Raw genomic sequence first — 23,239 nt, forward strand, 5'->3', positions numbered from 1 at the left:
CAAAGCTCCGTTACTCTCCCAGCAGATGTTTCCTGATGTTCAGAGGGAACCCCTTCTTTTTCAGGTTGTGTCCATGTCCAACCACTGGCTCTGTCTTTTCACCTTCTCTCCTGCTATTTATATACATTAACAAGATTCCCCCTCAGCCTCCTCCAGTCTGAACAATCCCACATCTCTTCATCTTTCCCCACACGAGAGATGTTCCAATCCCTACATCCTCTTCATGACCCTTCAATGGATTCTCACCTGTAGCTCCTGTACTGGAGAGCCCAGAACTGGACACAGCATTCAGGTATGGCCTCACCCGAGCAGAGGGGAAGGATCACCCTAACCCAACACTTCCCCTAAAGCAGCCCAGGATACCATTAGCCCTCTGCTCTCAGGCTCCTGGACAAGCAGGACCCCCACAGCCTTCTCTGTGCATTGCGGATGTCCCCAGCATGTACTGGCACATGGGATCATTTAACCCCAAGTGCAGGACGTTGCAATTCCCTTTGCTGAACATCAAAATGTTTCTGTCAGCCCATCTCTCCATCATGCAGATCTTCAGTGAAGATGTCAGAGGGGCCGGACCTAGTCACACAAGTGACTGATCTTCAACCAGACCTCATACCACCAATCACCACACTCTGGAACCAGTCATTCAGCCAGTTTTGCATCTACCTCTGGTTTTATCCAGCCCATACATCAACACCATGAGGAACATTACAGGAGATCCTATCAAATGCCTGACTCATGCCAGGGTAGACAACATGCCCTGCTCTTCCCTCACCTACCAAGCCACTCATTTCTTCACAGGGTTATCAGGTTGTTTAAGCCTGACTTTCTCTTTGTGCATCCATGCTGACATCAAGTGTTTTGCCACAAACTGATTTAGCCCTTTGCTAAAAGCAGTCCCCCCGCCTTGCCTGACACCCCCCTGGTGCTAATGCCACCCTGCCTATGAGGTCTTTTGATGAAACCCACTTGACTGTCATTTATTCAAGATACTTACCAGCAAGGGCTGAACTTCTCCACCTCTGCTGTTTTGAGAGCAGAGGGGTTTCACAACAGCACCCCAAGCAACATGTGCATCAGGACTTGCTAGGAGTGGGTGTGAAAGTTTGATGTCTCGAGACGTTTTGGGGTGCATGTATGTGGGAGAAGGGGCAGGTCAGGCCTTGCCCTGGTGAGGTAATACCTTGCCATGCACATCCCCCATCCCTAGTCTGTACCCCAGCCCTGCAGTGCCTGCCAATCCCTGGCACACCAGAGGCAATGCTCCACACCTGCCCCTGGAGCCCCTAACCCTGGAGCTCCCAAGTGGCCAAATGACTGGAAAACCCACCCGGGGCAAAGACCCAGGAAGGCTAAGGAGCCTGAACTTGAGCTGAACTCGAGCTGAACTCGAGGTGAGCACAGGTCTTGACCCTACCTCCTCTTGGAGAATCTATCAGATCAAACACCCTGGAACCCAGGGTGCGGGTAACTGTATGTGTCCTTTTCTATATCTTTTCTTTCTTTCTTCTTCCTACAATTCCCTCTTGGAATTCATGAATAACTTGAAATGAAATGAGCTTAAAGTTTGCAAAGTTGAATGGGCCAATTTAATGCTCTGGTAAGTGTTTTATGTTGACTGAGTGCTGCTCTAAACCTTTTGCCTAAGTTCTTTGATTTTCTAAATTTGCCAGTAAGGTCTTTTTGGTTGTTTTGACCTCTCAAGATTTTCTTGTCAGTATTTCTCCTGCGCATCTAATGCAGAGCACACAAACAACCAACAGCCCTTTTAAAAGCCTCGTCAAGTGAGTTTTTTGGGCCTTACAGTGGGGGGGATCAGCCAAAAGCCAGAGCTGCTGCCTCCTTCCTCACCAAAGCACTGATCTGTGCCAGCAGCTTTGCTCCAGGTCTGGCTTAGACCTGCAAAACTAAGTCAAGATTGGCCAAGTCTGCTTCCATCCTGGGACTGCAATCAGCACCATGCAGCACCAAACAGGAGACAACACCAGCATCCATTTATTCTGTCTTTATTCACCAGGGAGAGGAGGTCAATATTTTATCTTGTCTTCTGCATAAGCTCTGAGAAGCTTCACCAGTTCTGCAGGGCTTTGGTCCCTCTTACCTACATAGAATTAGGCAGTGCCAGCCCTTGGTCATGGCAAAGCCGACATGCCTGGAGGAATGCTGGCAGACAGAGAGGGGGATAAAAGACTGCCTCATCACAGAGTAAGAAGGAATGAGTCTGTCCCAGCAGCAGTCACTGCGGGGAGGTGTATCCTTTCTTGCTCTCTCAAAGACGAAAGCTTGTCCCAGCTTACATCAGACTGGAGAGCAATGGAGCATGGTCCGTTAAACTCTTAACCACAGAGCAAAACCAATGCTCTGGAAAGACTGGAAAAACCATGAGGGAGCAAGGCTAAGGGTCCCTGCTCCAGGCTTTGTGGGATGTCTGTGAAATTTTGGCTTTGGCAGTGCAAGTCAGTCTTAGCAGCACTGGTCAAAGGATCTTTCCTAGCTACCATCCCACCAAACCCCCTCCCACTGGCTCCCACCAAGCTCCTGCCCCAGCCAAACTGCCCCACCCTGCAGGGAGCCTCTCCAGGCATCCCTAACACCACCAGGCATCTCTGGACACAGCTGTTGTAGCACTACCAGGTATAGGGAGACTAAGTCTCACCCTAGGCAAGGAAGAGCACTGCCTGGGCAGCCCTTGGGACACTGTCCTCCTCCAGGACAGTGAAAGGGACACAGGACAGGCAAGAGCATGCTCTGAAAACAGGGAGCAGAGGACTGCTGGGCACCCAGTTTCACACTACCCAGATGGGACCTGTGGATGTCCCACATGGGGATGTGAGGCAGCCCAGGGACCACTCACTACTGAGCCCTTCAGACAGGCAGCTCAACAGGCAGCTCAGCAGCTGCCTTTTATCAGCCACTGCCCCTTTCTTTTAGAAGAGGCTGGTTCTCCTCTAACCATACCTCATCCCAAAATCCCGCATACAAGAGCAAAACCAATCCAAGTGAGGAATGAGACACACCTCTGACCTGCAAGCCAACCTCCAGGCAGGTCAGCCCAGGCTCAACTAACAGTGCCACCAGACATGGCCACCAAGCTCCAGAGGGGCTAAAGGTATCCATCCGTGTGCTGCCCCCACACAAGCCAGGCATTGAGACTGCTAAAAAGGCCGTGTTTACATGGCCACATACCCAGCACCACCTTCCAGGTCCTCGCTGGAGGGTGTGACGGCAGCCCCACACCTGTGGTGGGAAGGAGTGTCAGGCACAGAATGGCATGCTGTTTAAAGGCTGAGACCTGGAGCTGCAGAGAGTCAGGGGGAGATACTCCACATCATTCTCCCAGCTGTCAGAGGCATTGTGCAGCACCTGCCAGCCAAAACCAGGCTGCTCAGACCTGAAAACAATGGCAGGAAGAGACAATCCCAGCCCAGGTGTAACACTCAGCCCACACTCAAGCTGCCACTGCCCTTCCCCAGGATGGACACCACAGTGATACTAAAGCAGCTGTTGAATGCTCTTCCTTCTTCACCACCTTTGAGGTGAAGATCCTGACACCATCACCTCTCAGGACCCCCTTTCCCAGTCCCTCCCAGCAATACTGAGCCTGGCAAATACCTTACGGCAAGTAATTTTACGTTATTCTGCATTTACACAAAAATAGAGCAATTCTATATTTATAGAGATTTATAGCCAGTTCCATGCTGGAGGAGTTATTGAGCAAGGCCGGGAGCTGAGGGTAGTCCAGGCTCCCGAGCAACTGGCTGCTTCTCATTCGGCAATTCAAACATACAAAATTAAAGGCATTCATCTCCATCTGGTTTCTTAAATAGATAAGGGGGAATGAGTGGACAGTATGTACAGAGGGGCCGTGGCAGTGCCCAGTGGCCTGGCCGTGGCCTCACGCCTCTGCCTGGGTCAGTGGGGCCGGCTGCTGGACTCTGAGGGCTGTCGCTGGCGCGGGGGAGTGTAGCCATTCAGGTACCCGTTGCTCTGGCGTTTGCTGAGTCCTCCGTTAAGAATGTCCTGGATGTGCTGCACTATCAGGTTTATGGCCACTGTGAGTAGAAGGGGGAGAGACGATGTTAGGATCACTGCAAATCAACCAGAGTCAAGGCAGAGCTGGTGCCCCTGCTGTCCCTCCCACTGGTCTCCCTTCCTATCCCAATCTTGCTGGAAGCAGTTGCCCCCCTGGGACCTGATCCCTCTACCCCTCAAGCCAGTATGGTCAGGCTGACTGCAGCCAGGTGGAGACCTGGCTGTCCCAGTTGCACAATCCCTTTTGTGTGGGATGAACCAAGAGTTTGCCTGGAGGCAGTGCACATAGATGGGCTCTCAGGCCAACAGATCAGAGGAACACAAACTCCTAGTCACTAATGCTCCAAGCAGGACCAAAGGGAACAGGCCCATCTTAACACACCTGTGGTAGCAGCCCTCTCTCAGGTGGCAGTGGCCTGAGTCCCCTCTGTGGCAGGTCCTGCTACCTCCAACCTAACTCTACTGTGACAGCTGGCTGCCCAAAGCTGGCTGCCAGGTCAGAACAGCAGGGTCTGCGTCCTTACCTTCATTATCTGCTCCTCTGGGAATGATCACATCAGCATATTTTTTGGTCTGGAAGGAGAGAGAGCACTGTGTTACAGGGAAAGTGGAGATACACCAGGCTGGGGCATTGTCCCTGCTCCCTGGGCCAGGTCCTTGCCCTCCCCTTGCCAAACCCAAACCCACTAGGAGGTATGTCATTGCTGATAATACATTTTGGGTGGTCTTATTTGTGTTCTGCTCCATGTTTCAAGGGCCATGGTTCGTGTCCTGATTCCATTTTCATGAGCTCATACAGAAGACAGTAAGAGGCACCCAAACAAAACCTGCAATTAAGAACCCTCATAATCACAAGACTCCAGCAGCTGATGCTCTTGGGAAAACCCTTCCTCCTGAATCCATCCAGACTTGCTACAACAGCACAAGTTGGTGTGCCTAAGCGCAGCCACAAGATCTACCTGGGAAGAGGGGAAAACTCCCTACCATATCACTTGCAAAGAAGATGTGATTCAGGACACCAGTCCCGTCCTAGTTTCACCTGTAGGTGCCAGTCTCAGTTTCCTCCCCATTTGTGTCAATTTTACAGCTGACAGCCAAGCTCCACCAAGCCAGATGCAGTGATGGATGTCACATGACACCTCCAAGGGCTTCCAGACATATCAAAAATCACCAGGATATGCCAGACCATTTCAGTACTGGACCACTTGGCCCAGAGCTACTTTAGGAATCAAATAACAGCAACAGTGGGTGCTGAGACTGCAGTTGCTCTGCAGCTGAGCCAACCACCAGGTTGGAAGTGAGAGCAGACCATTGCAAAGCTGTGGATAGAAACAAGGCAGTTTTGTGCCCTCCTTGTTTCACACTTCATTCTCCTACAGACTCTTCATCAGAAGAGCCTGATGCAGCGTCTGCTGCTTTGAAAAACTGGATTTATCTTGCTAGGAATTTGCAAGAAGAGGAGCCTTGCAAGCTGGGCCTGCCTCTCAGGAAAAGCCTTTCTGGACTTAGGAATTGGTCCCCAGGGCCACAATTTAGTGAGACTGAAAAAAGGGAGCCATGCAAAAGCCAGGAAAATATCTTGTAGCACAGAATCAATCCCTCTTAAGGAAAAGGTCAGAGCTGACCAGATAGACCAGCACAGGAATTCTCCTAAGGTGGGAGGCACAGTTTCACTCCTACCTGTGGTGCTGGCCAGCAGTTCCCAGGTTTCAGGACTCTGCTGGTTCACTTCCTCCAGAATAAAAAAAATTCCTTGTGTGACTACCACATCTGCTTGAAAAGCCTTGAGAACCAAGGCACAGGCTCCTCTCCATGAGAGCCAGGAAAGGTGTACAATGGCTGATCCTGCAAACGTGCTATTTCCATGCACATCTGCAAGACTGCAGTAGATTCCCACATACACAGCCCCTGTCTGCTAGGGAGCCTTGCCTCTGTTACCAGCTCCTGAAGGAATTTCCTTTCTCCAGGCAGGCCTTTCTCCACCCTGGCCAATCACCAGCCACGAAATACAACCTGCAAGGCCACATCCCACTCCACAGAGAGAAGGAAGAAGCTTCCTTGCTCTCCCAGGCATGAAGCCAGCAGCACTGCAGGGTGAAAAGGACAGGCAGGACAGCCCAAAAGGCAGACACAGCAAACACTGCCTGGGAGCAGCCACCTCCCATTCCCCAGCTTAATACAGCCAAGGATCTTCCCTCCCAGGCTGAGCTGCCCAGTGGTTTGTCAGCCCCTGCACAGGGAGGGATTTCTCTGGCCATGCTGCCTTCCAGAAGGGAAGGATGATCTCACCAGGAAGGCAGTGGCTGTATAAATAGTCCCCATCACATTCTGCCCTGGCGCCTTGGCCAGAGCCTGCAGGGAGGGAGAAAGGCACCGAAGGCTGATCTGAGCTCTGGGCACAAAGTGCTCCTCTCTGAGGAGACAAGGCACTTTCAGCACTCACATAGGTGTCACTCCTCTGACTTACCGGCAAGCAGAACTCCTCGAAGGCGGGCTTGACGAAGGTGATGTACTGAGATAGGATCTGCTCCAGGTCCCGGCCTCGCTCACTGATGTCTCGTAGCACTGACGGGAAGATGTAAGGCACAGTCAGGAGCTGAGGCACAAATCTCTTCACCCCCTTTCCCTTCAGTACAGCCTTTGGCCAGTCACCCAGATATTCTGTCTGAGATCGCCACTCCTGGAAGCTGCTGCCCGTATGTCCGAGCACATCCCAGCCCAGTGTATGCTTTTAACCTGCTTCCAAGTTTTTGTGGGAGCCAAGAGCTGGCTGACCTGACCAAAGGCTTTTCTTGGCCTCCCACCCTTCTCAGCTCTGCATGCGCATTCCAGCTGTAACCAGTGCCAGCTCAGTCCTGAGTGTTCCCAGCCTCAGCCTTTGCCTCCCTCCTGTCACTTTGTCCTGCCTGACTGGGTATTCTCTCAGTCATCTCAGTGCAGAGGTGCCCAAAGAATAGAAAAGCAGTGGGGTTCACCCACACACACATTAAGGCACAGTTTAACTCAGGTCTGTAGAGGTGAGGAGAGTAAAACCCACCCACCTGCACAGCTCTGCCAGGCTCCTTGTGCTGTCCCCAGCCGAGCAGGTGAACCAGAGGCTGATGGGGTGCTTGGGGCAGGTCAGCTCAGGAGGAAGCCCGGAGGCAGGAGAGCAAACTGGCCTTCTGCTTGTTCTGTCACTCAGGCCTTTCACCCTGTTTGCATAAGTTATTTGGGCTAGTGCCATCTCCAGTCTGAAGCCACTTCAGTGCGGACAAGTGCCCCAGTTCAGCAGGAATTCAATCCGTGGGGAAGAGCCAAAATAGCCCTGCGGCTGAGCAGATGGCTCTCGGCTGTTCCCAAGGGGCTGCTGGCTTTTCCCCAGCATGTAAGTACCTGCCACTGGGTTTGGAGTGAGCCTTCCCCCATGTCCCAGGCAGAGCCAAGGCATGGCACTACCAGCCTGCGTGACCTGCTCAGCAGCCACTGCCCGTGTGCTCTTGGGGCCAGGACACTGCTGGTCTGGCACTGTCCCCATGGCTCTGTTTGCCCTCGGCCAGCAGCTTCACAGCATGGCCTTTCACAGCCCTGCATGGGGGAAGTGATGGGGGAAAAGGGCTGGCAGCAGGATGGGTGCCAGCTCCAGGAACCAGGCTGCTCTAGCCAGCTTCTCCAGAGAGCAGGAGTGAGCCCCAGCTCAAACAATACAGAAGAAGAGGCAAGAAAACTAAAACACTTTTGTTTCCCAAGTGCCACACCTTATTTGTTGGCCACTTCAGGGTGCAGGAGGCCTGTGAGCTGTGTGGGGGCTAGGTTTGACAGGGCAAAGCTCTCCTGTCTCTTCCCAGGGCACACCACAGCAGCACAATCACCCCCCACACAAACACAAGTCAAACACCTGCTGTCTTGTACCTGCCCCCAAAGCAGCAGGTGCCAACAGCCCAGGCTAAGACTGCACACCCTATCCAGAGGGATTGCTTACAGGGCAGGCAAATATCCCAAGGACAGATCGGTACCCCTTTGAAGCCAGCGGGTCCAGACTCAAACTGGACCCAAAACATGCATGTGACACTGGACCTGGTCTCTGTTTTAGGGAAACCAGCGAAGGACAGGGCAGCAAGGGACCTTAGCCAGAATCAGGTCCCTGATCCCCATGGATGCCTGTTTGAGGTACCTGACAGACCTTGCACCCCTTGCACTCTGCTAGCACAATTTCTGGGGAGAGGTGCTGAGATGGGTACAGTGTGAGTTGCACATACTGAACCCCAGCACTACTGATTAACTCAGCTGTCAGCTGCATTTCCAGGAACCTCATCTCCTGCTGCTGCCTAGCTGAAAACCCAATTGCTGCCACCCTTTAGGACTTCGTCTATGGAAAGATGACTCAGGGCCACATCACAATGCAAGATCCCAACTTTTAATAAGAGCTGCCTCCAGCTATGCTCCAGGGACATTATTATACCTTTGGCACCTCATACACAGGCTCTGCTTTCCCAGAAAGGACAGGCAGACATACAGTAAACACATTTGGTGCTCCAGTGGTCCTACCAACTGCTGATGGCAGGGAAATGGCCAGATTCCTTTCAGCAGAACAATGAGCTGCAGTTACTAGGGGACAACAGCACAGCAATCAGCAAAGCTGCCCTTTTGCAAGTGATCGATGGTGGGTGGGAGAAGTACAAGCCTTACAAGAAGCAGTGTGAGTGAGCAGTGGGGTGAGCAGTGACCCAGAAACTCCACCCTCCCCACCTGCTTCTCCTGTCCAGAATGACCACCAGAACAGATGGAGTCCAAAGTCAGGGATTAAATTAATTCAGTGGACACTTGGAGGATGTGTTGCTGGGGTGGTCCATAAAATAGGGGCTTGATATATGTGTGTTACACCAAAGGATGGGAAGAGGAGTGGTGGGTAATGAGAATGTACTGGATAGTGTGGGACCTGAGCATCATGTAAGTGGTTTGGAATAAGGGGTGGAGAATGTGCCGGATTTGGTTGGGAGTTTATTAATAGAGTTAATTTTCTTCACAGTGGCTGGTATGGGGCTGTGTTTTGGAGTTGTGCTAAAAACAGCATTGATAACACAGGGATGTTTTTGTTATTGCTGAGCAGTGCTTCCACAGATCCAAGGCCTTTGCTGCTCCTCACCCCACCCCACCAGTGGGGGGAGGGGACACAGCTGGGACAGCTGACCCCAACTGACCCAAGGGATGTTCCATACCATATACATGATATAAAGCTGGGGGAAGAAGGAGGAAGGCAAGACATTCAAAGTGAATGAACCATTACACACGATGGAGCCCTGCTTTCCTGGGGATGGCTGAACACCTGCCTGCCCATGGGAAGTGGTGAAAAATTCCTCATTTTGCTTGGCTTGTGCTTCTGCTTTACTCATTAAACTGTCTTTGTCTCAACCCACAAGTTTTCTCACTCTTACCCTTCTGATTCTCTCCCACCAGGGGAGGTTGAACAAGGAGCTGCATGGGGCTGAGTTGCTGGCTGGGGTCACACCATGACAGTGTCCTACCCTGTGGCCGGGTGTGGCCCCGAGCTCTTGCACAGCACAGTTTAAGGGATTAGGGCTCACATTTTGGGATCCTGCAAGTGCGTATCTGTGACCTGCTAATACATCTCCCTGCAATGACTGTGCTGTCACCTCCCTGGATGAGTCATGCAAGAACAGTGGGCAGGGTCAAGAGGAATTCGTAAAAAGGAGATGTTAATCAGTGCTGATGACATCCCAGCAGCTGAGGAGGCTCTGGATGTGTCTGACAGCAGGAGCACAGGCAAGACCAGCTCCACTGCAGAGTGGAACAGTCCCATGCACACAACGGTCCCAGACTGACGCACTGAGACACACTCCCCTCGTCACAGCACAGAGCTCTGGAAGGAACTGCTCCTCTAAGTCATCTTCTGCATCCCCAGGCACCCTCTGGAGCCTGTCAGAGCCAGGCAGGAGTAGGAATAGTTCAGACAGAAGTGAATTCTGCCCCAAGAGTCCCCAAATGGTTTTTTAGTCACCCAGGAGGTGCTATATCAGTGACCCCACTCTTTGAAATGAAGGTCATCTCAAGTCATGCAGGCCATGCAAAGTGGATGTCCCTCCCATGTCAGCTGGCAACCCACAGCCAAGCCAGCAGGACACGGGGAGTCCTAGAGGGATACTCTAGTTTCTAGGGCTCTTTGCCCCCAAACCATCACCCCAGCACCAGCTGCCACATAAAGGCTCCACACTGGGTTGCACAAACATACAGCCAGACTTCCCATCTACACCACCCACGGTGGACACCACGGCCCAAATGCCATCCTCGGAGCACATCCAGACCCCAGGTGCTGCATGGATCTATCAGGCACTGCCTCCTGACTGAACCGTCCAGATGCTTTGCCCTGCCCACAGCACCCTTCCCTGCTGGCATCTGCTGACTCGCAGCAGCTGCTGCTCAGCTGCTGGCACTGGGCTGGTGCCACGGAGCCACACAAGGACACGGCATGCTCAGTAGTCACACTGCTGCGTACATCAAAGGAGGAATCCCAGCCAAGGCAGCAAAAATCCCACTGAATCCCAAGAGAAACAGAGCAAGGTGCTCTCCCACTGCCACAAGCTGCCCTAGTGACACTGCACTGCAGAGGAAAAGCTCTCCAGCTCTTCACAGCTTTGTGCCAACTCCAGTTCTGCTCTGGTCACTGTCACCTGCCTCTGTGACCACCTGCCCAGATCAGTTAAGGGGTATTTCTGTCCCTGCCTCACCTCTGCGGGACAGTCGGGTGTCTGCGTCCGTGTCCACGAAGAGCTTCATGCGGAAGAGATCCCGCACCTCCTGGCTGTAGAAGGCCAGAATGCCTTCGAAGAGTACCACGTCAGCTGGGTACACGGTCACCGTCTCCTCTTTCCTGGCAGGGGGAAGCACAGTCAAAATGGGTTGGGGGAAGGTGGGGAACAAAAGAGAGGTGAGGGGAAACAGCAGTGCTCCTAAGCACTGCTCCAACCCTGGGACACCACTGCTGCACCAGGGGGGTGACCAAGGAGAGGGCAGACCTACCCCACCACTGTGAAGGGAATCCAAGGCATACGTACGCTTCCTGGAAGGATAAACAGCAAAGCCGGAAGCACACTAGTCCTTCTCCCCCTACCTCGGCCAGCTGCTGCTGCTCACAAGTGTTATGTGCCAAGCCAGAAAGCCCAGCAAAGCCTATGCACAGCAACCTGTACGGCCAGCTCTGCTTCCCTGGGAACCAGGCTTCCCTGACAGCATAGTGCTTTTGTGGAAAACAGAGCAGAGCCACACCATCCACAATCAACACAGGCATGCAAAAACAAGCTGAACACATGCAAGGGGAGTGTTACAGGAGCAAGAACTGTTGTCCTCCCCCTTTCCTGGCTGGGTGTTTGAGGCTGGAGTAGTTGTTAAAGCTGCAAACACTGAGTTTATGAGGAGAGAAGGCATGGATGGGGGAAGAGAAGGGGGGTCGTAACACCACTGTGCTGATGCCTGGATGTTGCTAGATGTCAGTGCATGGCTACGCAGCTTTCCAGACCCTTAGCCTGTGCCTGTATCTGCCTGGGATGCCCTAACCCAGGGGCTGGAGGAGTTAGGATGGAAACTTTGTGCCAGCAGGTTAGGCACCCAAGCAGAGGGCAGGAGTTTGGGGAGGGCAGGGCTGTGTGTGGTGCCACAGGGCATCAGCAGAGGCATGGCAAGGCAGGAGCGGCTGTTAGACCTGGAGTGGGAGACAAAGTCATAGACAGGAATCTGGACCGTCTTCCCTTCCGTGATCTCTTTGAGCGTTTTCACGATCAGCTCGTTGTCAAAGGCATCTGAGGAAAGAGGAAATGTTACCCGAGGCAGCTTTGCAACCTCTTCCACCCACCAGATGCTGAGCTTCACCCAAGCCAGAGTCATGGGCACCTCACACTGGGGAAAGACAGCACAGACTTTGGAGGAAAGCCCTGCACCTCCCCAGGGATGAGGCAAGGCCCAGCTCTCCCGGAGCCACAGGGCTCCATGGCTCTGCAGCAGCCTGGGATGTGACCTGCAGAGATCAATACTGTCCTTGTACAGCAGTGCTGACAGCCCAGGCACAGGAAAGCATCTCCTCCAGGGATCCAGCCCTTGGAGAGACTGGAGCAGTGTTCCAGCACTGACCTGCCAGACAGACAAGGCTCTGTTTGCTCAGTGCTCACTGCCTCTGGCCATTGTCCTCATGGGGATGAAGGGACAGCAGCTCTGGAATTTCCCCATCAAGCCTGGAGATGGTTCAAAGAGCCCCTGTTGTAGTAACAGGGCAGGGTCTCCTTGGTGGAAGGCTTTGCAGAGCAGCTGCACAGCTGGTTCCCTCCTTGAAGGAGGAACACAAAGCTGCTCGCTCCAGGGACTCTGCCAGGCCAGATCTCTCTGGGCCTGACTCAGCTGCACCAAAAACCAATTCGTTCCTTTGCAGCTTGCTCTAGTGAAGGGTGTTGGAGCAAGATGACCTTTAAGGTTCCTTCTAACACAAACTATTTGATGATTCTATGAAAACTGTGTTCAAACTGGGGGATGTTTTTGCAGGAAGAGGAGGGTCTTAAGGAGTTTGAGGGTTTATAACTTGCTCTTTCTCATTCCAGACACTCCACCCCATTTCTTTCCCAAGAGAGATGGGGGGGGACACAGGTGGTCCACCCTGCCAGGGATGCATCCAGCTCCACAAGAGCTTAAGTAAGCCACCCACTCCTGTCCCATGTGGATTCAGAGCCCCAGTGTCCACGCAGGGTCTTTGCTGCTGGAGCTGGGGATCCCACTCCAGCCCTCTCCCCACAGTGCATGGCAGCCCCAGTGCTGTTCTCCATTCACCTGGGTGGTCAAAATTGAACTGGCCTTTGAGTGCTTTGGATTTCTGCTCTGAGGTGAGCACCCGGTAGAAGCTGTCTTGGCTCACGATCACCACCTGCTTCTGTCGATAGTCCACCTCGTTCTGGCCCAGCAGCTGGACAATCTTGGAGCACACTGATGACTGCGAAAGGAATAGCAAAGGAGGCACATCAGCAGCAAGTTACATCTAAGTGGCACAGGGAGGATGTCCCCAGGTAACATCCACTCCTGCTTGCTGGACCTCTAGCCAAGAGTCCGTGGTTTTCCCAAAGGCACAGCCCAAAGCCACTGAGGGAAAAGTGCTCCAGAGGCATCCCCATGGTACCCTTTAGTGTGACAGCTGCACCAAATTTGCTGCCTGCCACCCTCTCCTCTGCTCCTATAGCCTGCCCACAGTTCCTATTCTAGGCAGAAGTGGCAGCAGAAAAACAGTTGGCTCCTGCCTGGGTTCAGCCACATGCCCAGGGGCCCCAGGCACTCCATCCAGCCTGCCAGGCAGCTCCCTGTGGAGCAGAGCTGCATGGGGCACTAGGGCTGAGCCTCCCCCCTGAGAAAGCAGCCTTGGTTCCCCCAGCTCTGGTCCAGTACAGAAGCCCCACCACAGCATGACAGAGTCCTCAGAGAAGAGCAAACAAAGCCCAGGATGAGAAGACATGAAGAAGAGAGCCTTGGGACTTTATCAGGGATCTCTGCCACAGCTGCCAGGGCTGGGAGGAGCAAGCATATCCTGGTACCTGTTGGCACAGCAAGGCTCAGGGTCAGTGGCTGAGGAGCCACGTGGCCCTGGCTGCTGAATGCTGCTGGCACAGGGACCAGGCACCTCGCACTCCACATGGAGCAGGCTGGGAGAGGGTGGCAGGCACCAGCTCTGCTGGCACCGGCTGCGTGGCTGCCATTGCAACATGACCCAGAGCACAGCTTGGGGGACAAAATCCCAAAGCCTGCTCCAGTCCCTTATCCTTAGTCACGGGAGTCCTTGGCTACTGTGCAATGCACTGGTGGTAACTGTACCACTGCCTGGCAGCCAGCACTGCCCCAACCAGTGAGAGCCAAGGTCAGGCCAGCTGGGGAGTGCTCTGCTCCTGCCCCATGGCATCTACTGCTCAGGGCAAAGCAGCTGTTCCTGGTGCCAAAGTGAGCTGCTCTGACTCAAGGGAATCACACCGGCTGCAAATGCCCTGCTAAGCTGCTCCTGGCCCCAGACACCACAAATGCTCTGCTGAGCCCTCTGCCTTGCAAAGAGGGGCATGCTTGCCCCAACCTCCCTACCCCAGCCTGCCAGTGGCTCTTTCCATGCTCCCACCTCCTGGATGGCTCAACCATCTGTTCCATACTTGGTTGCCAACCTCCAGCTGCAGAGCTGAAGACAGCACTGGTGAGAGGGAACAGGGAGGGGAATGCATGCCCGGCAGAGGAGGTCAGCCCAGCAGGCAGAGGGCAAGGCTGTTTGCCTGAGAAGCTGGAAGATTTGACAGTATTTCTGTCTCCAGAGACCATCTCTTCCCTCCAGGCCAGGCTGACCTGACTTGGCTGTGACCACTGGGCTGTGAGTCATCCCCAGCCCGGCTGGAGAAGCTCACACACAGCTCTGCTGCAGAGAGAACTGGCTCCAGCTCACCCACAGCACCCTAGGCTGGCCTGGGCACCAATTTGGGTTTTGGGTCAGGGATGGGGTGTCCTGAGCATCCCACCTTCTTCTCCTGCCTCTCCCAGCTGGCAAGTCGTGCTTTCTGAGCCATGCTGGCAGCCCTGCCCTGCAGCAAGGTGCTCCCACCCAGAACAAAGCCCTGCAAGTCCGTTCCAGTCACTTGCCCTTTGGCACATGCAGACAAAGCCAGAGCCCACTCTCCATTTCCTCTGTTCTCCCACTCCCCACATCGTTCTCTGGCCTGCATCAGCCCTACGGCTTATCCAGCTGTATCCCATAGGTCTTGCAAAACCAGGGTGTGTTCAGTGCCTCTCCTCCACTTTTCCTGCCCACTCACTCCCAGACACCACTTTGCCGTGCAGCAACAGGACACAGCACAGCAGGGTTCAGCCTTGGCCACAGCTGCCAAGGACACCAAACTTCCCAGGCCCTTTGCCATTAAGAATAAACCACCTTTCAGCACAGCCACCCAGGCAGGTCCCCAGGTTCCACGTGGATTTGCACCAGAAGCTGCTTTCCCCAGCCCAGGGGAGGGACTCCTTTCCTTTGGATCAGTGAAGCAACCCAGGGATTTGCATTCACTCTCCCCTTGGACGTCAGCATGTGTATTGGCAGTAAAATCATTTGAGAGCATCAGACAAATGGTGCCAGTCTTCCTTCTGCCTTATGCACACTAATCCCGGGTCTATGGATTCTGGAAGGTGGAGAAGAGCCTCCACCAGCTCTGAAAATCACCCTCTAGCTCCACACCTCACAATTTGAGACACCTGCTAGTGAAAAAAGCCCAAGGAGAAAGTACCCCAAAGCACAGCTGGAGACAGGAACACGTCCTCCCCTCCAGGTTTCTAGATGAGGAACAGATTGTATCCCAGCTGCATTTGCCATCCAGGGCTCTGGGGCGGATGGCACCTCTTGGAAAAAGCAACCTGGCAGACACTATGGACTCTCCCTTTTCCCTGGTGGGCTCTGGAGAGCTGGCAAAAGTAGTGGAGAAAGACAACCACAAGGACATCCTGCTCTGAGGACCAAGCTCAGTTTCAGCATACCATACTGCCTGGGTGAGCAGGGATGTCACCTCCCAGCTCTGGGAAGAGACACACGTCACCTTGGTCCTGCAGGTGTGGGCCAGGCACTGCTCACATATTATACCTGCATTAAGTGCAGCAGGACATGGGGACAGTGGGGGACAGGGCATGTTCAGCTTGCCTTAGTCCATTCCAGGGCTGTGTTCAGCTTCCCTTAGTAGGGCAGTGAACCTCAGCAAGGTCCAAGAGAAGGTTTTTCCTTTTCTCACTATCATTTGTGATAGAACAATGTCTCACGAGGGGCAGTCCCTGATGCCAATCTGAACAACTCCTACAGCTGGACAGGCAGTTTTTGCCCTTGGTTGATAAACACCCACTGTCAAGAAGGAAGAAAAACCAGAAAGACAGAGCTTGGAAACTCCCCAACACAATGGGAACAGAAACTCCCAGCCTCAGGAAGTGTCCCCCCAAATAAATGACATATTCCCTGCTTAAACCCTTTTCTCCCAAAGCAGCACAGCATATATGTGTGACTGTGAAAGAGCCACAAATAACTGGAAATTAGCACAGCAAGGTTTTGGGGAGACCACGGATGTCCAGTAAGAGCAAGAACAGAGCATGCCTCCAAAGTACTGTGCCTACGTGCACCAGTCTGGATGCAGGGGACACATGCTGACAACATGCACTTAGCACCCACTTGAAGGGGCAGCCTGGGCTCAGATTCCTTCTTTAGCCATTCCTAACTGCTTCTCCCAGGGAAGAAGACAATTGTTTCTTTGCCAAGAAACCCAGGAGCACAGAGGATGATTTGAGAAAGGTGATGTGATCCCAGTACACAAGCTCTAGGATTTGAGCCCCATCACTAGCTATGCCTTACATGACACAACTCATCTGGAAGAATATGAGAGCTGTGCCAAAGCTCCTTGTCTCTGCTCAGCCTCTTCTCCATATCCACCTAATCCATGCACGCCTTGCCACAAACCAAAGTGAACACTGACGGTGAGCTGCAGCAAACTCCCAGCAACAGAATGCTTTCTCAAGCAAAAGTCTTCCCCTCCTCCAGAACTTGGTTGAAACTAAATATAGCCAGGACCCAGCAGCCTCTGAGCCTCCATGGTTGCCAAGCAGGCCTTTGCCATGGTAGCCACATGGAACTGAAGCAGGACTTTCCAAGCATGCAGGCAGGGAGGGACCCTGGCTCCTGCCATTGGTCATGACTTCCCCCACACTGCAGTGAGGGGAACTCAGCTCCAGGTTGGAGCAAACCCCCGGAGCTGCACTCCCCCAGGCTTTGTGCTTGAGCTACTCCCTGGAAAAGCTGTGCAAACCAACCCACACCTCACAGCTTGTGGAGAGGAAGGTATCAGCACAGTACCATGCAAGCAAGAGGTTATTCCCAAAGAGAAGTGGATGCAGCTCCCCTTGCAGGACTCCTCCTCTGAACCAAGCACACAAACAGCCAGTGTTCAAGGAAGAAGTACAGCTTTATTCTGCTGGGAAGATGCAGAGGGTACCTGGGAAAGAAATCCAACATATTTTTCCAAAAGGAGAGAGGTGGTACACAGGGGAAGAAACTCAACAGATGGGTGTTTGGAGGCCTACCCCTGGCATTTACTTGGAACATATTAATTACATATTTAAGTCACATTCATTCATAGCCTATAGCCAGCTGCTCAGATATTCTTCAGCAGTTGACTAATTCCCTGACATTATTATGCAGATTATCCCACAATCCCTCTTGAGTAGCTTTGATCAGACAGTGAATTACAACTTCTGATGGGTATTAAGGAGAGAGCTGATGGACAGTGCCACAGTCAACCACCAGGAACCACCATGAGAAGGGGCCAGGCAGGACACAGCAGATGCACAGCAGATGCTTCCAGCCCCAGGTTTGCTGTGGCAGTGCTTCTGCCCCTGGAAGGCAAGGCCTGTCCTGGGCTAGCAGGAACTCCTAAGCCCTGTGCAGGTGGATATGCTAAAACCCACATGCTGAGAGCAGTCTGTCCATTCCCAAGGAACTTGGCACTGCAGAGGGATGTTCAAGTTCCCATTCCAACTGCACGGAGGACCTCCCATTTTCCCAGGGACTCTAGATGAGACACTCAGTAAAAATGACTTAGCCAGATCCAGTGATTCCAGCCCTAAAGAAACACTGAAGCTGTCAGATCCCTCAGGAGAAGGAAAAGGGTTGTGCCAAACAAAAGGAGAGGCACATGCTGGGCTCCAGTGTGGGAAGAGGCACAGCCTCCTGCCACCACAGCAGGCTGCTCGCCCCAAGCCAAGCTGCTGCTCATGAGGACAGTCCTCCCCAACAGAGCAATGCCCTTGGCCCACAACACAACCAGGAACAAGGACAGGCTGCAGCAGTCACATCCCACCTGGGAGAGGAGCCCAGAGGTTATCTCCAGGGACACCACTGCCATAACGCCCTTCCTGCAGGATCTGATTGTGAGCAGGCTTGGCAGGAGCTAGCAGCGATGGCTTTGCATCTGCAGCAGCCTGGTTGGGGTGTCCTCATCATACCTTTGCGGATAAAACAGTCTCCAGTTTTGTGGTCTGACAGGATTTTCTCTCAGATCAAACATAAGGAACAACTGTATTCATTAGTTTAATTTCTCTGCTGTCCTCTATAGCATGCTGCCCTTAAGTCCAGCTTATCTCCTGCAGCACACGAGTTACAGATGTTGGTCTCTTCCTGAAGGTTATGGTAATTATAAAGTACCAGGAAGTGCTTGGATTGGGATGACACACAGAACAGACATCAAACTGGGAAGGGTCCCAGAGCATCTATCAAATGTCTGCCTGTGACTACAGACAGCCAGTTCATGACCCACACCATCCTTTCCAGTCCTAATGGGAGCACATATGTATGGCAACACTGGGACTGGAAATTTACTGTTCTTGAACCAAAAGCCAGGGCCTCCACCCAGAGCATTCCCAGGCAGGTTCACCATCCCTGACATTCCCTTTGTGAGCCACAGGCCAACCGGTGCAGGAGTGGGATAGCCAGGTTTCTATTGACTCACCCCGGAACACGGTGCATGTGATCAGCAATCCCAGGCTGGAGCATAAACAGGCACACACAGAGGCTCTAAACACAGATTACATGCAGGGAGGAAAACAAACCCTCTAACACAATCCCTCCCAATCCTCTGGTTTTAGGCACAGGATATTTTTCTCGAGCCCATGCTGCAAACTCCACAGCCCAGAGCTGGCTGAGCCCACAGGACTTTGGTAAGCAGGCTCCACAATGAGCACATATTCTATCAGTAACAGGAAACGGCTGACCCATCAAAATGTCCTATGGATCAGTCTGACTGGGGCTGGCACAAAACAACGTTCTACTAGAAAGTTTGACAAGTCTCTAGCACACGTTGACACCAGTGTTGAACAAGTCAGACCTTGTGATGCAGGGCTCCTGCCAGCCATGAATGAACGTCACCAGGAAATGGAGTTGAACTGGCACAGGGCTGCAATTCCTGTTAGTCCCACTTCTGTGGGGGAGACATTCCCAGATCTCCTCTGGGCTTCTTTGCCAGCCATCTAGGTGATGACATTTTGGCAGTGACCCCCAGGCTGCTGTGGGGGACCTCAGCCCTTGCTGTGGTAGACAACAGAGCTCTGTCACAAAAGAAGTTCCATGCAGAGATGGAACTGCTTCATGCGGCTCAGACCACTCCTTTCCTGGGGGCCAACACTGGCTGTTGCACCCTGGCTGGGCAATTCCAGCCTCAGCCAGCCTTCCCAGTGTTCAAAGTGCCTAGTGGAATAAGTGAAGAGCACACCTGGCTGAACACAGGCTGCAATCTTGGTGCTCTGCAGGCCAGAAGCTCTGAGGCTGTATGTTCAAACAGACATTGGGAACTTGATGTGCTAACTCAAGACCCAAATGATATAACTACAGGGCTGCAGCAGCAACCATATTCAGCTCCCACTATAATTTGAGGGATGAGCAGCCAACCAAAGCAATCAGCCCTTTAAAAATCTGTCTTTTCTTACAAGCTCCTGTTGGAAGGCAGCAATCAGCACTTCACTTCACGTGGGGACAACAATTAACGCTTCAGCCTGAGCTTAAAGAGCTCTCCCCACCCCTGCAGCCACACCAGCACCAGATGCCACCACTACTGCTGGGAGCAAGCTGCTTCAGCACTGCTGGCAGAGCTGCAAGGTCCCAGCAGCTAAGCTGAAGTGAGGACACAGAAGAACTTAAAGGAGGTATCCCAGCAGTTCCCAGCTCATCTCAGCCATCGGTTTGCTGACCTTTCCTCCAGCCCACAGCCTGGCTTGCCTGCCTTGTACGCTGCAGAGTCCTTGGTAGTCAGGAATCTCTTGCAGAAGCAAGGGAAGAAGCTGTTAGCGCAAAGGCCATGGGTGTAAGAGGGAAACAAGAACTCTAGCAGAACACTTGAGAACAGATAGGAAAAAAAAAAATGTGACAACCAGCCTTGGGAATCCCTCTGAGGAAATGAGGCAGCTGCAGTCCTCTTCAGGTTTGATACAGGATGGGGGTCTTAATGCCAATTCATCTCCACCCCAGGAAACTGCAGCAACCTTTGCCCAGGCCACATAGTGCTTGGATTTTAGGGGACAGCAAGCTTTTCTGAAGAGCCTGTCCCAGCTGAGCTGACTCAAAACAGCCACCGTGCAGCTTGCACTGCCCTTGCACAGGCTGCAGCACCCCAGACTCCCCAGGACCTCCGTGGCTCCTCAGTTGTGCTCCCAACACAGTCCACATTTCGTTCCAGAGCCAAAACCCAAGAAAGCACTCAGGATTCTACCCCTATTTGAGTGGCCAAAGTTGCTCAAGCCTCTTTTGCTCACTAGGGAAGAGCACTCAGCCTTTGAACTTGAGTTCTCACAGATTTGCCTTTAAGGAACATCAGCCAAAACCCCCCCAGCTCTTTGGGAAGGCCAGCCACTTCCAACAGCAGCTTCCCCAGGGCACCACAGGACACAAGACATAAGTTGTGGCAAGCTGCGAAACACAATCCCATCCTTCCAGAGCCTGACCGTGCTGGTACAGCAAGAGGGATGGAGGGGACTGTGGAGCCTATTATCCCTATGTCAGACCCAAAAGCAGCAGTGGGAGGAGCTGGAGGGGGGGCCTTGGAAGGCAAATTCCCTCCATTATCTTTGGGCTGGTGTGCTGCCAAAGGGGTGTGTTGCAACAACAACCCTCAATTGGTGTCAAGGCGAGTCAGATGGATTTGTCACTTTCCCAGTGGGAAAGGTGCCTGCTTTACTTTCCTGCTAGCATTCAGTTTTCACCCAGAGCCAGCACACGGGCACAGTAGCGCCTGGACTAGATTTTGGCTGCAGGCAAGCCCTTAGCTAAGCAAACCACATCAGCCCCACTGCCGCTTTCCTGGAGCGTGCTGTGGCACCCGGCACAGGGCACTGTCACCAGTCAGGTGAGGGACAGCCCCCCACACCCCTGCCTTGCAGCCTTCACCAAACCTGAATCTGAGGGGCTGTAGGCACAAGTCCCAGGTCCTTTCTTTCTGTTACTTGGGGTTTTTTGCTAGCATATTTCTTGCAGCCTTTTCCCACCAACTTTGTAGCGATCTGCTGGAGTCCCTTCAACGAGCAGCATTGCACAGAGGTTTTTCTGCAGCCAGCAGTCACTGGAGGAGGGAAAAATCAAAGCTGAGAGACAGGAAAAGCTAGTTAGTACATCTCCCTTGCTAGAAAGGGCCATTTTCCTATTTTTTTCCTAAGGCAGCCTGCTGCTCTTAAGCATTTTCACTTTGAAGTTGAGAACCACTGTGGTGTATTGTACTGCAATCACTGCTTTTACCTTGTGGGCCTGAGACAGTGTTCAGGGACGTAACAGTTCAGCAGCACCAGACACGATGTTATTGGGACAACTACAGAGAGGCAGACCCACGCATCAGAGAACAGACAAACCCAGCATGTTTGAGTCACCAGGAGCTGTACTGCAAGAACAATCCAGCTTTGGTTCCCACTAGAGGAGATTGCATCCTCTCTCACCATCCCTCTCCTGTTATAGCTGGATTTTTCCCCCTTGCAGCAGCAACAGCAGTCCAAGAATCAATAGGGTACTCAGAGACATGCTTAAAACACTGGGCTGAGGTACAGCAGTTGGGCTATGCCATTCTTCAAGAGAAAAAGGGATCCCCCTCCAAACACAGATCAACCCGGAGACTTAGGGCTCGTCCTTCTCCTGTGCCAGCCCACATTCAGTTTCCTTCACAAGAAATATTTCACAGGTATAGCTACTTCCAAATCTATTCATCCTCTCCAAAACGCCTCTTAAAAACACAGGTAGAATGTGCTGCCCTGCATACGAGCGCTGATGAGCTGTGGAGCTGGTTTTACTGCTCTTAAGGAGGAGGAAAAAAAAAAAAAAGCAAGCAATTTTCTTTTCCTGTTAAGAAAGAAAGTGACCTAGCGAGGTTAAACAAATACAGACAGACACACTGTATGAAACAACAGAAATAAAACGCTGAAAAGCCGTAAGGCTGCCCTGCGCTGCAGTTTGGGTGTAGCAGCCTGCCGGAAACACCCGCATTGCCCAGGCGGGCGGCTGCCCCGTCCCCGCAGCCCTCGCCCCGCTCCGCTCCCACCTGCCCCTGCCAAGGGCCAGCCCCTCCCGCCAGAGCAGCCAGGAGGTCCTGCCGCTGTGAGTCAGCATTTGCTGCAGAATTCCCGCTCCTGCTACCCTAAAGTTGAGCGCAGAAGGGCACCCCCATGCACGACCGACACCATTGTGGGGTGGGGGGGAAATTAAAAAATTGTATTGCCCCCGAGGTGCCTTGCGCGGCGGGCAGCCCCTAGGGTCGGTGCAGGTGAACGGGGACGGGGAAAGCACTGACCACAGCTTCGGGAATGATTCTAGAGGGGGGATGCCGCCTCTACCCCGGCCGAGCTAGGGCCACCTTGCTCCGCGCAGCCCCCAGCTCTGTCCGCTGTCCCCCTCTCGCCGGTGACACAGAGTGACACAAGGTCCCGGTCGGAGAGAAGGAGCGAGTAAATCCCACGCCCACCCCGCAGCCCCCTCCACGTGTCCGCGGGGCTCCGGCCGCCGCCCGGGCAGAGGCCTCGGCGGCCGCGCTCCCTCCGCCAGGTCATCCTTCCCCGCGCAGCCACCGAGCCCGCCCGGTTCCATCCCCGGCCCCGGCTCCATCCGCAGCCCCAGCACCCACCCCGAGCCCGCGGCCCAGCCGCAGAGCGGCGCACGTGGCGGGGCAGCCGCTCGGACCCGCCGCGCTGCCATGTGGCCGCCGCGCCCGGCGTGGGGGGAACCGCACCACAGAGTTTCCCCGGCCCCGGCGGGGCTTCCCCGCCGACCCTCCGCACCTTGCCGCTGGCCGTGCCGCCGCTAACGCCGATGAGGAAAGGCTCCCCGCCGCTGGGCTGCCCCTGCTCCTCCAGCCGCTGCTCACTGTCCCCCGCCATCCTCCGCTGCTCGCCGCCGCGCCTCCTCCGCCTTCACTCGCAGTGCGGGGCTGGATTTATCTGATGAGTCAAGGGCCTTCCTCCCCGCCTGGTTCACATCCCCGGCGCTGCGGCTCCTTGCCAGGTGCTGCCGCAGTTGCACATGCTCCGGCCCAGCCCGCCGGCGGGCGGCACTGCGTCCACACGGGCCCGCACCGCGCCGCCGCCCTCCCGCCCGCCCGCGGACAAAGGCGCTGCGGTCGCGCCGTGCGCCGGACCCTGCTGCGTCCCCGCACCGGCTCCTTTCGCCTCT

General features: G+C 53.8%; 1 protein-coding gene across 1 annotated transcript; it reads right to left on the reverse strand.

Annotated features, from left to right (window-relative positions):
• Positions 1–3,640: 3,640 nt before the first annotated feature.
• UCK2 (uridine-cytidine kinase 2) lies at positions 3,641–23,063 on the reverse strand. Its single transcript, XM_082287340.1, has 7 exons — positions 22,849–23,063; positions 12,838–12,997; positions 11,726–11,822; positions 10,755–10,897; positions 6,497–6,594; positions 4,554–4,602; positions 3,641–4,049 (listed from the first exon to the last, which is right to left on the reverse strand). Exons 1-7 carry the CDS (start codon positions 22,945–22,947, stop codon positions 3,910–3,912), a joined length of 786 nt encoding a protein of 261 aa, XP_082143466.1. The 5' UTR covers positions 22,948–23,063; the 3' UTR covers positions 3,641–3,909.
• Between the last annotated feature and the right edge of the window lie 176 nt (positions 23,064–23,239).

Source organism: Coloeus monedula (assembly GCF_965178545.1).
Source record: "Coloeus monedula genome assembly, chromosome: 9".
In the NCBI taxonomy this organism is placed as follows: Eukaryota; Metazoa; Chordata; class Aves; order Passeriformes; family Corvidae; genus Coloeus; species Coloeus monedula.